We start from the raw sequence: 12,137 nt of genomic DNA, 5'->3' as shown, positions 1-12,137 counted from the left end.
TGAGGCTGCTGAAGGAAGAAATGCCATAATGTATGAACTTCCTGTGGGAACCTGGTTAGGTCAGGAGTGCCAGAAACTCATGCAAGACATGGCTGTGGCTTGCTTTTGAAATGATCTGTGCAGGTCAGGAATGATAAATGCTTAGACCTCACTGAGGCACAGTTCTCCTCAGATAAGCAGCGCAGCTCAGATGCTCCTGGGTTCTAATGATGCCTAAACCATATTCCCTAATTTAGCTGCTGATGCTGCAGTGTACTGTGCAGTTTCAGAATGGATTACCTACAGGGGTTGTGGAATCTTTATTCCTGGAACTTTTTAAAAACAGGTTAGAAGAGGAGGATCCTACCTGGTACAGGGGTTTAGACTGGAAGACCTCCTGAAGTCCCTTCAAGGTCTACTTTCCTATAATTCTATGATTATTCTGCATTAAAAATAACTGTAGAAAGATAAAGATCAAAACAGTCCAGTAATGACTGTAAAATCCATTTTTTCTTCACAAATATCATTGTGTACTGTTCTCCGTATCAAAAATAAAAAAACACTCTGAACTTGTATTTGGGGGCTTGCACCTGATTCTTTAAACCTTGACAAACTGTCCATGCAGAAATTACATACTGTTGTCAATATACTTCTGCTGGACAGGAGAACCCTGCAGATCTGCTCTGCTAAAATGATATTGCCTTAAAAAATAAAAAAAAAGTCCATGTTATGAGAACAGCTTCAAAGGTTTGTGTCCAGTAAATAATAGGTAGAGTATGTTTTTGCTGCTGTTTGGGATATGGATTCTAGCAGGAAATTGTTGTTTAGCTACGAAGGCCTTGGAAACTAATACACAGTGGAATACTGGAATAACTTTCAGAGCTAGACTGCATTGCATGAACAGAGCTGTTTTCAAGGAAATACTATTGCCTGTGAAGCTTATACAACTAGTTTATACCCTGGAGTAATGTGTGTGTGTAGACATTACATACTTCACTAGTAAGTTAAGCAGTTTCTCTGCATCGCTATTTTTCAGGAATTTTGTGCAGAAAAAATCAACATGAAGCAAACCAGTCTGCAAGAGAATTGATGTTTTTAGCCTCCTTCTCTGTTATCAGTGAATCATGATGTAAATATATGATCAAAAAGAAGAGGGTGGAAGAACCAGCTATTCAAAGCTTGCCTTGTTATGCTTAACTCTAAATTATATGAAATACTGGCTTCTCATGCAGTGACCTGCAAGGGCCTTCACAGCAGCTACAACCCTGGCCAGCTCTCACTATCTACCTCTTTATCCAGTCACTCGAGTCACCACTAACATGCTCATCTCCTGACTCCTTTACTTGCTTTCTACCTCCTCTCCATCAGACCCAACCAAGTTCCATTGTTTATCAGGTGCAAGTGGGCTGGGCATTTCTGTGGATTCACTCTGTTGACCTACAACGTTGACCTTAAAGTTTAACCCGCTTCTTACTTGAAATCCTAAACTTTAAAAAAAAATATTACCAGCAACACTGCCCTAGTGGACCCCTTTCCTAGAATGAAAGACTCAGTGAAACCCTGAGTACTCTAACAGATAATCTAATTTCCCAATGCAGTAACACGTCACAATCAAGCACTTACCCCAGGTCCCTGAGTGGAAGCTTGAGTGGAAGCCATTATCTGGGGTGAAGGCACAGAACCTATAAAGAAGCAGACAAGAGAAAATGCAGGAAGAAAATGCAGGGATTCTATACTATTTGGTGGACTCACCATGTCCCATATCTTGGCCCCGTTAAAGTCAATGAAAGTTGCTGCTGACCAGAGCCGTGACTAAATTTTGGTGTCCTGGGTAAAACTTCAGGCAGCAGTGGCAGTGAAAACACCTTTGTTACATCTGGAGGATGCCTGTGCCCCCCAGGTTGTAGAAGCCCAGCTGGATAAGCCCCAAACCACCTGGCTGCATGCTGGGACACAGAAGCTGGGTGCTGGGAAACAGAAGGAGCAGCCCTGGACTGCTTGGCCCTAGAAGCTGAGCCCCACACAGATCCTACAGCAAGGCAGCATAGGGCTTCTCCAGCTCAGCTCATATGCCCAGGGAGGGCAGGGCTGCTCCAGCTGCAGCAAAGACTGTGGTGGAGAAAGACATCATTCCTGCACCCCTTCTACGTTAGTGCCTTTCTCACTCCCTTCTAGTTACACTACTGCTACTAGTTTTAATAACTCTGGTTCAACCCCTCCCGTCACCTAGTATTTGTTTCCTATATCTGGTGGAGGTACGTAAATTTGGGGAGGTGAGATACTGCTTTTTAGCCACCTCTCACTGATTTGTACAATATAACTGTCATCTGAAAGAAAAAAATATATAGTTATTCTCCAGACCCCATTGTTTTTCAGAGAGAATTAGGCTAAATCTGCCAGGGAGTGTTTCCCTGTTGCAAAACATAGATCCTCTATCACAAGACAGTGCTGTATTTTCCTTAAAGCCATGTGGCACTGGCTAAGTGAATTGTTTAATGAGACGTGGAAGTTTTGGGATACTTACGGTTTTGATAGCTCTTCTATTATGTCTTGTCACTATTTTCATCTGTTTGTACATTCATGCCCTGAAACTGCATGGGTTTTTTTTTAATCTTTGGTGGTCTACTTGTTCCTTGGCACAAGACGAACTTGCTATCCTGATAAGCAGGAAACCTTTTAGTTCAGAATCAGAGCACAGATGTTTTTTAGCTATTAATAAGCCTTCATTTTGCTTTCTCTGTCTCACTCATTTCAGCTGTTATTGTGAAAGTTTTCCAAGGAAATTACTGAGTTTCCCTTAAACTTACATTACTGTTTTCTTTCTACTTTGATGGATTTGGCCATTATTAAGATGGTCATGGTTAGAAATGCACAACGCCCAATATTTATCAGCACCAGAAATGTATAGAAAAGGTTCTTTGCTAGCCGCTTGCTCAGTGACTCACATCTTTCTCCAACGCTTAGCTTTTGCCGTGTGACAGCAGATACTGATGCAATATAGCTCTTAAACATGGGCAGGGACAAGTATGAGTGTAAATAAAAAAGGACTACATTATCTTAATAAAGCTGTGATCATTAGTATTAGATCACAGAAATTTGGGAGTCTGTTAAACTGCTTGGTAAACTTCACAAGAACAATCCTTGCGGGAGTTCTAGTTTTGTCTTTCTGCTACCAAATGGGCTAGATATGCCTGAGGATTTTGCAAGTTCCACCAAAGCTAACTGGGAAGAGCAGGAGCAAAAGCTTGCAGACAGAATGTCTTCTAGACTTTGCTGAGCATCAGAAACCATTGCATGAAAGACAGATGAATTCTCAAGCAAGTTCTTAGCTCATCCAAATCTACCTGCCTGTCTACAGCAATGGCAAAGGTGACACTCCAGTTCAATTTCAGAGTTCAGACTGCTGCTCCCCAGAATACAGTGTGTATGTAGTCCCTGGCAGGGTTTATGGAGTCTGGGTAGCCTCCTTTTAAATAGTCTGTGAACCCTCTAGAGGGGCTCGCTGTCTTCTGCGCTTTAAAAATCCCAAGGATCCAACCAAAGCAGCACCACGTATACAGTGCTGCCTAGCAATACTACGTCTATATTCCACAAGCACTTTTATGTGGATCCTAACATGTCCATCTGGCTTCTTCATAGTTATGTTTTATGCATAAAGATCAAACTACCAATTTTCAGAACAACCAGTAATTAGAACAATTACATTACCGAGCCTTCCTTGTCCACGAAGTCATAGAGAGACAAAAGTTCCCCAAAGAGTTAAAAGAGAAAAGGAATAAAATGGTCTGTTCACCATTCAGTTTGGGATTCTGAATTCTCTTTTGCATACAGCCTCTTCTGGAAGCTGTGATTCATGAAAGGTCACTGTATTTTCTGAACGCTTCAAAGCTTGTGTGCAGTATCTGCTCATTGCTCCTCCACAAGCTGCTTGAAAGAAGTGATTTGTACTGTCAGAGAAGTGCCCATTGCATTCATGGCTATCATTAACACAGATCTGACCTAACAGATTGTACTAAGTGCAGCTGTGAACTTATAATTGCTATGAACTTTCTAAATAGGGCAAAAACAAGCATTGGTCCTGATTGCAATGAACAAGTCAGGTTTGGAGCCACGAGCCACCTAGACAGAATTGCTGAAAAATTAATCCACTGGATGCCTGCCAACAAAGAATTAACCCTTATGTCCCAATTAGCAAATATGATCAAACAGCAGTGATCCTACTTGTTAGAACAGTGTGACAGCCTCACAGCTCTCCCAAGTAAGCTGTTTCAGATAAAGGCTCCCCAGAATGCATTAAAAAATGAAATATAGGAGCAGGGATCATCTTCCAAGTGCACTTTCATCAGAAGTGTTTGAATGATTGGCTAGCCCTTTATGAAGCAAACCATATATCACACCATGTCTCTTCTATTTAAGTAACAGTTCCTATTGCTAGTTCAGGTACAAGATGTCCAATCACAAAAGGAGTTGAGCCTTTTAAGCTAAAGGCAATGAGGGCACCTAAAAGATGTCTAGGCTGATTATTCACCTGCAGAGCCCATGGAGGAGGGAACTATTACTGCCAGGAGAGGTTGGGTTTTTTGTTTGTTTTTTTTACCAAAGGAACTGTATTCCAGGAGAAAACAACACCACGAAAAGGTTCATCTTCCCCTTGGGCTTCTGGCTGCAGTCAGTCTCATAAGCGAGCTGATGGGTGGATTCAGTTCACAAGGCTTGGCATAAGTGGTTATCTTGAGGCTTACAAAGAAAGGTCCCAAGACTCACCCCCTGGTGTCTGCACAGGTCTCACTCCTAACTGCTGCTTTATAACAGGATACAACAACCCCCACAGCTATGGTAGAGAAACAGTCATAGATGCTGCCTCAGCTCATTGCCATCACAGCACTGACCTACACCTTCTTTCGGAGACCTTTAAAGTGGATCTCATGGTTCACCTAAGGAAAGGGACAACCCAAAAGGCCCTAACCAAAAAGCCTTGATATTTAAATGAGTGCATGGTTTCCCTGGTAAACAGGGTGTCACCTTACATGCATTTATCTTTTCCTGAAGACACAAAAGCACGTGCATATGGGCTGCCTTCATTGCTCTGGGGTAAATTACAGACTATGGCATCAGTGTTCAACAGCTAACCAAGTTCCTTGGCAAGCTCTCTTCCTTGAAATTAATTCAAAGCTGAAATTAATAGAAAGTGAAGTGAGGAAGGAAGTGCCATGCTTTATTTTATCTGAGTCCAATATCCCAATGTGGAGAAAGAGGCCAGAATGCTGAAAAGGGTCTAGGCACCTATCTTCCATAGATGCTCGCATCCACTTATCACAACGGGCTAAGCAACATCTTTACAAGTTAGGTGAGTGCCACAAAAGAGGAAACTGAGGCAGTGTTGAGGTTGAATGACTGGCCCAAGGCTACACTGGGGGTCAGTGGCAGACCTGGGATAAGAGTTCTCACCTGTTTTCCAGTCCTACCCACTGTAAAATGTCACTTCCTTCAACATAGGAAATGTAACTCCCAACATAGCTTTATCTGCTAGTAGCATTTTTTTGCCTTCCCGCTGCTGTCCTCACATCCCACATACCCCATTAAATCCTTTAATGTGTTGATCTGCACCCCAGCAGAGAAGAGGCTGGCTCAGCTTCCTCTGCACTCTAGCTCAACAAATAATATTGATGTAAAACTGCCTGATGAAGTGAACTCTGCTCTTGGCAATGACAGAGCTATGTCCATTCAGCCAGGGCCATATTAAAATACTGCTAGAGTCTGCATTAGTTTAGTTACAGTTGTTATGGGCTCTAAGAATTTTTCTATCTGAAGTTAAGAGTTTTCAATCCTGCTGATGCCTAAAAAAAACTCTGAAAAACTTTCCATGAAAGCAATTCACAAAATACACCATTTAGATTCCTTTTGCCCCATTTTCTTTTCATTGTTCAAGGTATTTACATGGGAACTGCTCCCCTGTCCTGGCTGGTTATTCCCCAGGTGAGGCCAAAATTCTGTCCCAGCTAGGTTATAACTGTCTGCTGTGGAGAGCACTGCTGTGTCTTACACAACGTATTATATCCTGGGGAAACAAGGTTTGTTTGGTGATATCTTTTATTGGACCAGCTATACACTAGGGAAAGATGTTAGATGAGCTTGCTTTCTGCATATTCCCTTGACTATGAGGGCAAGAACAAAACTGTGGCCCTACTATACCCTGGAGTGCAGAATAAACAGTCAAAGCAGATAAACTGAGAAGCATCTAAACTCTTGCTCCAAAGCAAATCTGATTTGCCATAAAACAAGAAGAGGAGTTTAGAAAAAAAGAACTAAAGGCTAGAAACAGATTTGTTTTCATGTTTTAAAACAGGCTGTTTTTCAGAGTTCTCCAGAAGGCTTCAGTGGCTCTTCAGGAAATGCATACCCAGAAAAAATTATCACATTGCACTGCTAGAGAGAGTTTCCAGCTGTCTATCATGTATACCACAATAACAGGAAGCTAACGGAAGCTACTGCCTTACAAGTGGTACTAAAAGCTAACTTTATTCTGCAAAAAATCGTCTGATATTACTTGAGACAAAGAAAAAATTAGATTGCCAACTGCAGCAAATTCCCTGACCCGTCTGGAGATTAATTTTTCCTGACACACTATTACTCCACAGACAGCTTCAGCTCACCAAGTGTGGCTGTCAGCAAAACCATTAGGATTTTTATTCAACTTTTCTCTCACTTGCATGCAGAGCAAATCTTTGATACCCCTTTGAACTTGGCTAAGAAATCAGAATCAAAAGACATTAATCCTCAAGATATAAATGGACTTAGAGCCCTTTTGGTTCCTTGTTTGTGTGCATGCAACCTTGCCTGCAGGGCTCTGCAAATATATGAGCGAGATCTGTAGTTTTCCAGTGGCCCTCACTTGATGGGATGGCATTTTACTCCCAAAGTGCCCCCTGTGCTGAGAAGCATGGTGTCCCCTTTTATTGCTGGAAATTAATGACATCAGCAGTAAAAATGCCTATGGCTGAGGTCGAGGTTACATACATGATAGACAGGAATCAGTGAGCTGTGCTTCAGGACCACTGCCTCCAGGATGCAAGCCTGGGCCCCAAGATCAAGAGTACACAGCTACTTTTGGACAAATTGCCTTAAGAAAAGACAGCTAAGATCAATTCTATTTTTAGAACAAAGCCTTTTACCAGGCTGGGCACATGATATGAGGTTGCTATAGAAAACAGCACAAACTGCTCCAGAGAGAAAAGCAGTAAGGCCCTGCAGGGTGAGCCCCACACTCCCTCAGAGGACAAAGGGCCCCACTGGAATGGTAGTTCCAGGGAAGGGATTGTGCAGCCACCCCTCCTCAATGCATGCCACATTCTGGATGAAAGTACACAAGGGGCATTGAACAGGGAGGATATGCTCTCCTGATATGGGAGGCAAGAAAGAGGCGACTTGCAGTATGTAATGTTTTCTGCACAAACAAGAGAGCAGAAAAGAGGTGTCTTATAACATTTACAAAAAAAGTGAAATTGGGACCTAATTGACAGCCCTCAGAATCAGAGTCCGTAATCCCCAGGGCAGGCAGAGCATGAACAAGAGCAGTGTAAACTTCTCTCTAACTTGCGTGCTCTGCCCCTGTCCTGCAGAGACCAGGCCTCAAGGCTATGAGGAGCAATAACCTCTTTGCTCAGGGGCCAACCAATATGGCAGGTGGCTCTAGTCTGGGGACAGCTTTTTGCTTTCTGGCCTTAGTCTGGGTAAGACCAGGGTTCGAATTATGGGGGAGCTCAGGGGTGGGGGGGGAGGGGGGCCTGAGCCCCCCCATAAGAGACACGAGCCCCCTCATAAGAGATGGGCCAGTCAGCACCTCCCCCTTGCAACAGCCCAGAGCCCGTGTGCCACTGTGCATAGCTCCTGGCCCACCCTGCGCCTTTGTGAACAGCCCAGGCAGTGGCAGCTCCTTCTGGCTGCCACCGCCACTGGCTCCAGCCCTGCAGTACTGGCAGAGACCCGTGTGTACAGCCCCAACCCCAGCCAACATTTTTTGCAGACCTCCCCCCCACCCCCAGTCAAAGTGTAATTCAAATCCAGGGTGAGACCAGAAGGAAGAGGACAGAAATTGGCTCACTCCAGAAAGGCCCACTCAACAGCCTTCACACAGCAATGATTATGGCCTGGCAGATGTCACATACAAAATCCTGATCTCTGTTACCTCCATCAGGGTGAGAGCAGAGTAACAGGGGAACGGACAAAAAAAAACTAGGGAAACCTGGATGCAAACACAGTGAGAGTGGTCCCAGGAGAGCATCAGCTGGCCTGAGCAGCATGCCACAGAATAAGAGGGTCTACTTAGTATAGCTGGCATGGGGAGCTTGTTAGCACAAACATGCCAGTGTGGCAGACAGGATTCGAACCTTGCAGGTCCTCCAAGTGTGGGCGTGCACTAGGCAGTTGCCACTGTGTCAGCAACATAAGGCAGCACAGCTCTAAGGCATTCCAAAAGTCTCTTGCACCTTCCAGTGATCTGCCTTGCTTTTTCCTCCCAGCAGAACTGCTTACACAGAGAACTCATTGGCCAAGCCAGGAGCAGGAAAGAAGAGCTTGCAGAACTGCACAGGCCCTGCAATGGGAACATGAAGTTGGCACATTCAGTGGTCTTGATCCAAAGCCCCCTTTCTCCCTCTACACCCTCTTTGCCTGGAAGGGAGAGCAGCTGTAAGCTTGGCAAGGTCACCTGGGTATCCTCCTCCAGTCTGATAAATGCTGATGGTGGTCTAATGGTAACTGGGGAAGCTGGAGGAGTTAGCTAAGGACAGGAGAAGCTGTGTGTGCACAATGGAATTAATGAGCACCATGCACATGGGAAAATGCACAAGTTTGCTGATCTTACTGGATGCATAAACAAGCCTACCTATATTTAACTAAAAGAACTGTTAACCTGAAAAGCAGTGACTGAAGGAGGATGAAGGGCCAACAGGATGAGACTGTTGCTTAGCAACCTGCTGCAATTCAGGCAGATGGAAATATATATTGTTTTTTGGATTGCAAAATGAGGGTGGAGCACAGGGCTATAGAAACAGGACCAAGCAGTTGGTACTACCAGGTGCAGACAGGCCAGAGGAAGAAGGTACATAGGGTGGAAGAAACAGTGGAGGGAGAACTAGTTTCTCCTGATGAAAGAGGTTGTCTGTTTTGTGCCTCTTTGGATGGAATGTGCCCTGTGGCATGCGACATTTGGGAAAGCTGTTTCAGCCCTGTCACTGCCTGGACTGAAAAGATGATGGGCTCCAGGCTTCCATGTGACCTGGCATGACAGCCTCCTCATGCCTCGAAGGCCTGAGGGGGCAGATCCTTTACTTTAAGGCAAGGGGTTTGGTGCCATAATGACTTTTTTGCAAGCTGGCATAAAGCCGTCCCCATTGTATTACCATTGTATTATTATCTTTGTTTCCTAACCCAGCCTGTCACACCAGGATGCAAAGTATTATTAGATTTCATGTTCTACTCCAAAAGTGGCTGCATTGTACTAATGTAAGATTTATTCCAGAAATCTTAATTCTGTAAATTGTTTTCTCAGTGCTTGGAAGTGAAAAGAAGAGTGTGAGGGCCTGACCTGGTGGTCCACAGTCAAGCAGAACTCCCTGTGGGAGTTTAAGGACTGCAGCAACTAACTATGATGATGCTTTGTTACTGCTATCCTTAGCTGTAGCTTTTGCTGAGCATGCCTCAACTGGCTTTAAAAAATAGCTGTGAAAAATACAAGCCAAGACCTATGCTGTGGTTTGGTTTGGTTTGTTTGTTTTTACAGGAAAATGTCATTGTCACAAGAAGCATAGCTAGCCACTGCTTTCCAAAAGTCTGCACCAGCCTCCTTTAAAAGCCAAGCCATTTCTCCAGGTGAGAAAATGCTGGGGAGAAGGAATGGGGGTATATTCTGGAGGAATAACTGAAACCAGAAGGCTGACAAGCACCATAAAGACAGGTTCCGGGTAAATGCACATTGAGCTAACTAGTTTTTACAAAATTCACTTACATTCTATCAGTGCAGTTTCCACCACTGAGCTTTCCCAAGGAAGTTACTTACATCTGTTTAGACACCAGGTTTTGATGTACTTGGAGTTAGCTTCCCAGGCACCAGCTGTTCAGAGCTGAGATGGCTGGCAAAGCAATCTTGAGAAGCAGGAAGAGTGGACAGATGCATTGTAAGGACTTTGGAACTCTAAACTAACTGCTAAATGTCAATAGCTCTTGCATTTTGGTAATTTGAAGGTAACAAGCCGGAGGATTCATGTTCTTCTTGAGATACCAGTTAAAATTGTTTCTATTTGAAGCCTCTTGGCAAATCTTCAAACCTGAGATCATTTGCCAAGCATTGCATCTCCTGGCTCTTCATAGTCATGCTAAGTGTTCATGACAGATGCATACCCATACCACACTCGGATAAATCCATTCTGGCCTTTCCTAGTTTCAAAAGGACATTTCTTCCTAGCACACATGGTTGAGTCCCTGCTGCCTTCATGCCAGATTTATTTGCTTAAATAGCAAGCTTTTTGGGGCAGGGGCCATATTTGTGTTCTGTATTTGTGTAGCATCTTGCACAATGAGGCCCTAGTCCACAACTGTGATCTCCAGGCATTAAAGCAATACAAGGAAATAACAATAATAATGTCAACTAGCTGGGATGTGATTCACTGGCAGTCACCATCATTTCTTACTTAACAGGCAGTCTGGCCTATGCCAACCCTGCTCAAGTATCACCCACAGCAACAAGCCAGTTATCACCAAAAGCAGCACCTACTAAGACTCTCCCTACATGCTCAGCATGCCCCTTCTGCTCTCAGATGCAGTGCTCTCAGATGCAGTGGCTCCGGAAAGAGGGAGTTAGGTGTTCCAGAATATGCACCTTGGCTTCTCACTGGTTTCATGCTGTGCTATTTTGTGGCACTTAGCTAATCCAAATATGCTTTTTTTATTTTTTTACAAAACAGACTATTAGTTCCAGCAAATTCCTCCTTTTAAATGAAGCAAAATGCTGTTTCACATTCCACATGTTAGCTCAGTGTCCTTGCTCCCTATAAATATGGCATAGGACACTGACAGTCAGTACATGTTCAGCTAAATTTACCTCTTTTTTACCACACTGTAACTCATTGAATTATATTGATTCACATGAACTGAACCACCTTCATGAAAACATGTTTCAAGTAGCATAATAGTGGCACAATTATGTGAAGGAGAGTCTAACCCAACATAGGCAAGGAAACACCACTATTAAATAGTGTTAATTGACCCTTTAAGATTCTGCTTTTAAAAACCTTTTAAACCAACAAACCCACGCACAGGCGAGTCAGAAAGTTCTAAGACTGAATATGGGTCAGTGAATCTTTGCAAAACAAAAATCAAAACATCACCGCCCTCCAGTGGCTCAACATAGGATTTCACAATGCAGAAAGTAGGTCTGCTCTCATGCCACTGCAAAAACTGGAGCATTATTCATACCTATAAATTGAAGTGCTTCACTTAAGCTGACAGCTACAATGTCATTAGGCTTATCAAAAGAACCATATATGTTTGTAAAATATTCAGAGTGAAAAGGCTTCAGTCATAGCTTAAAAGCTGCTGCGTATTTAGAATCTCAAAAAAATGCAAGCAGAAAGACATATTCATTCAGAAAGGTGGGAACTGGGAGTTTCAGAGGGAATAGGCCACAATACAGCTTTGTACAGTGCATACAGCAGCAGGGCTATAGGAACACACTGTACACTGCATAAAGTAAGCTATAGACATAGGAGTCTGCTGCATTGTAGCCTCCATTTCAAGCAGCAAAACCCCTGGAATCCAACACAGCAAAGAAAAATGACCATCAAGCACACACCACCCTCCAGCAAAGATGGCGGGGGCAGTGCTATTCCAAGACAGAACATTTGATCAGTAGGAGGCAACCTGTCAAACAACACAGGCTGTAGGTTTAGTGCAATGGGTGTCCAGCCAGGGAAATGCATGTCCTACACCCAACTCAGAGCTGCTGGTCCTGAAGCCTTCAAAAATTAGAGAATTGGAATCACTCTTAGATTCATAGATTCATAGATTAAGGGTCGGAAGGGACCTAGTAGATCTTCTAGCCCGACCCCCCGCCAGGGCGGGAGAACAACAAAAAACCCCAAAAAGAGAAACGGGACTCAAAC

At 43.7% G+C, this 12,137-nt stretch overlaps 1 protein-coding gene across 7 annotated transcripts in view; it reads right to left on the bottom strand.

Annotated features, from left to right (window-relative positions):
- NPHP4 (nephrocystin 4) overlaps nucleotides 1-12,137 on the bottom strand; it is a 148,664-nt gene that overhangs the window by 46,707 nt on the left and 89,820 nt on the right. For all 7 annotated transcript variants that reach the window (XM_019511611.1, XM_019511610.1, XM_019511614.1 and 4 more), the window contains one exon: nucleotides 1,603-1,661. In XM_019511611.1, the coding sequence (XP_019367156.1) occupies nucleotides 1,603-1,661 (59 nt within the window). The remainder of the gene's footprint in view (nucleotides 1-1,602; nucleotides 1,662-12,137) is intronic.

Source organism: Gavialis gangeticus, unplaced genomic scaffold, assembly GCF_001723915.1.
Source record: "Gavialis gangeticus isolate Ggan-Ray unplaced genomic scaffold, GavGan_comp1, whole genome shotgun sequence".
Classification (NCBI taxonomy): Eukaryota; Metazoa; Chordata; order Crocodylia; family Gavialidae; genus Gavialis; species Gavialis gangeticus.
The sequence above is the reverse complement of the archived record's forward strand: the minus strand, read 5'-3'. Positions and strand labels throughout refer to the sequence as shown.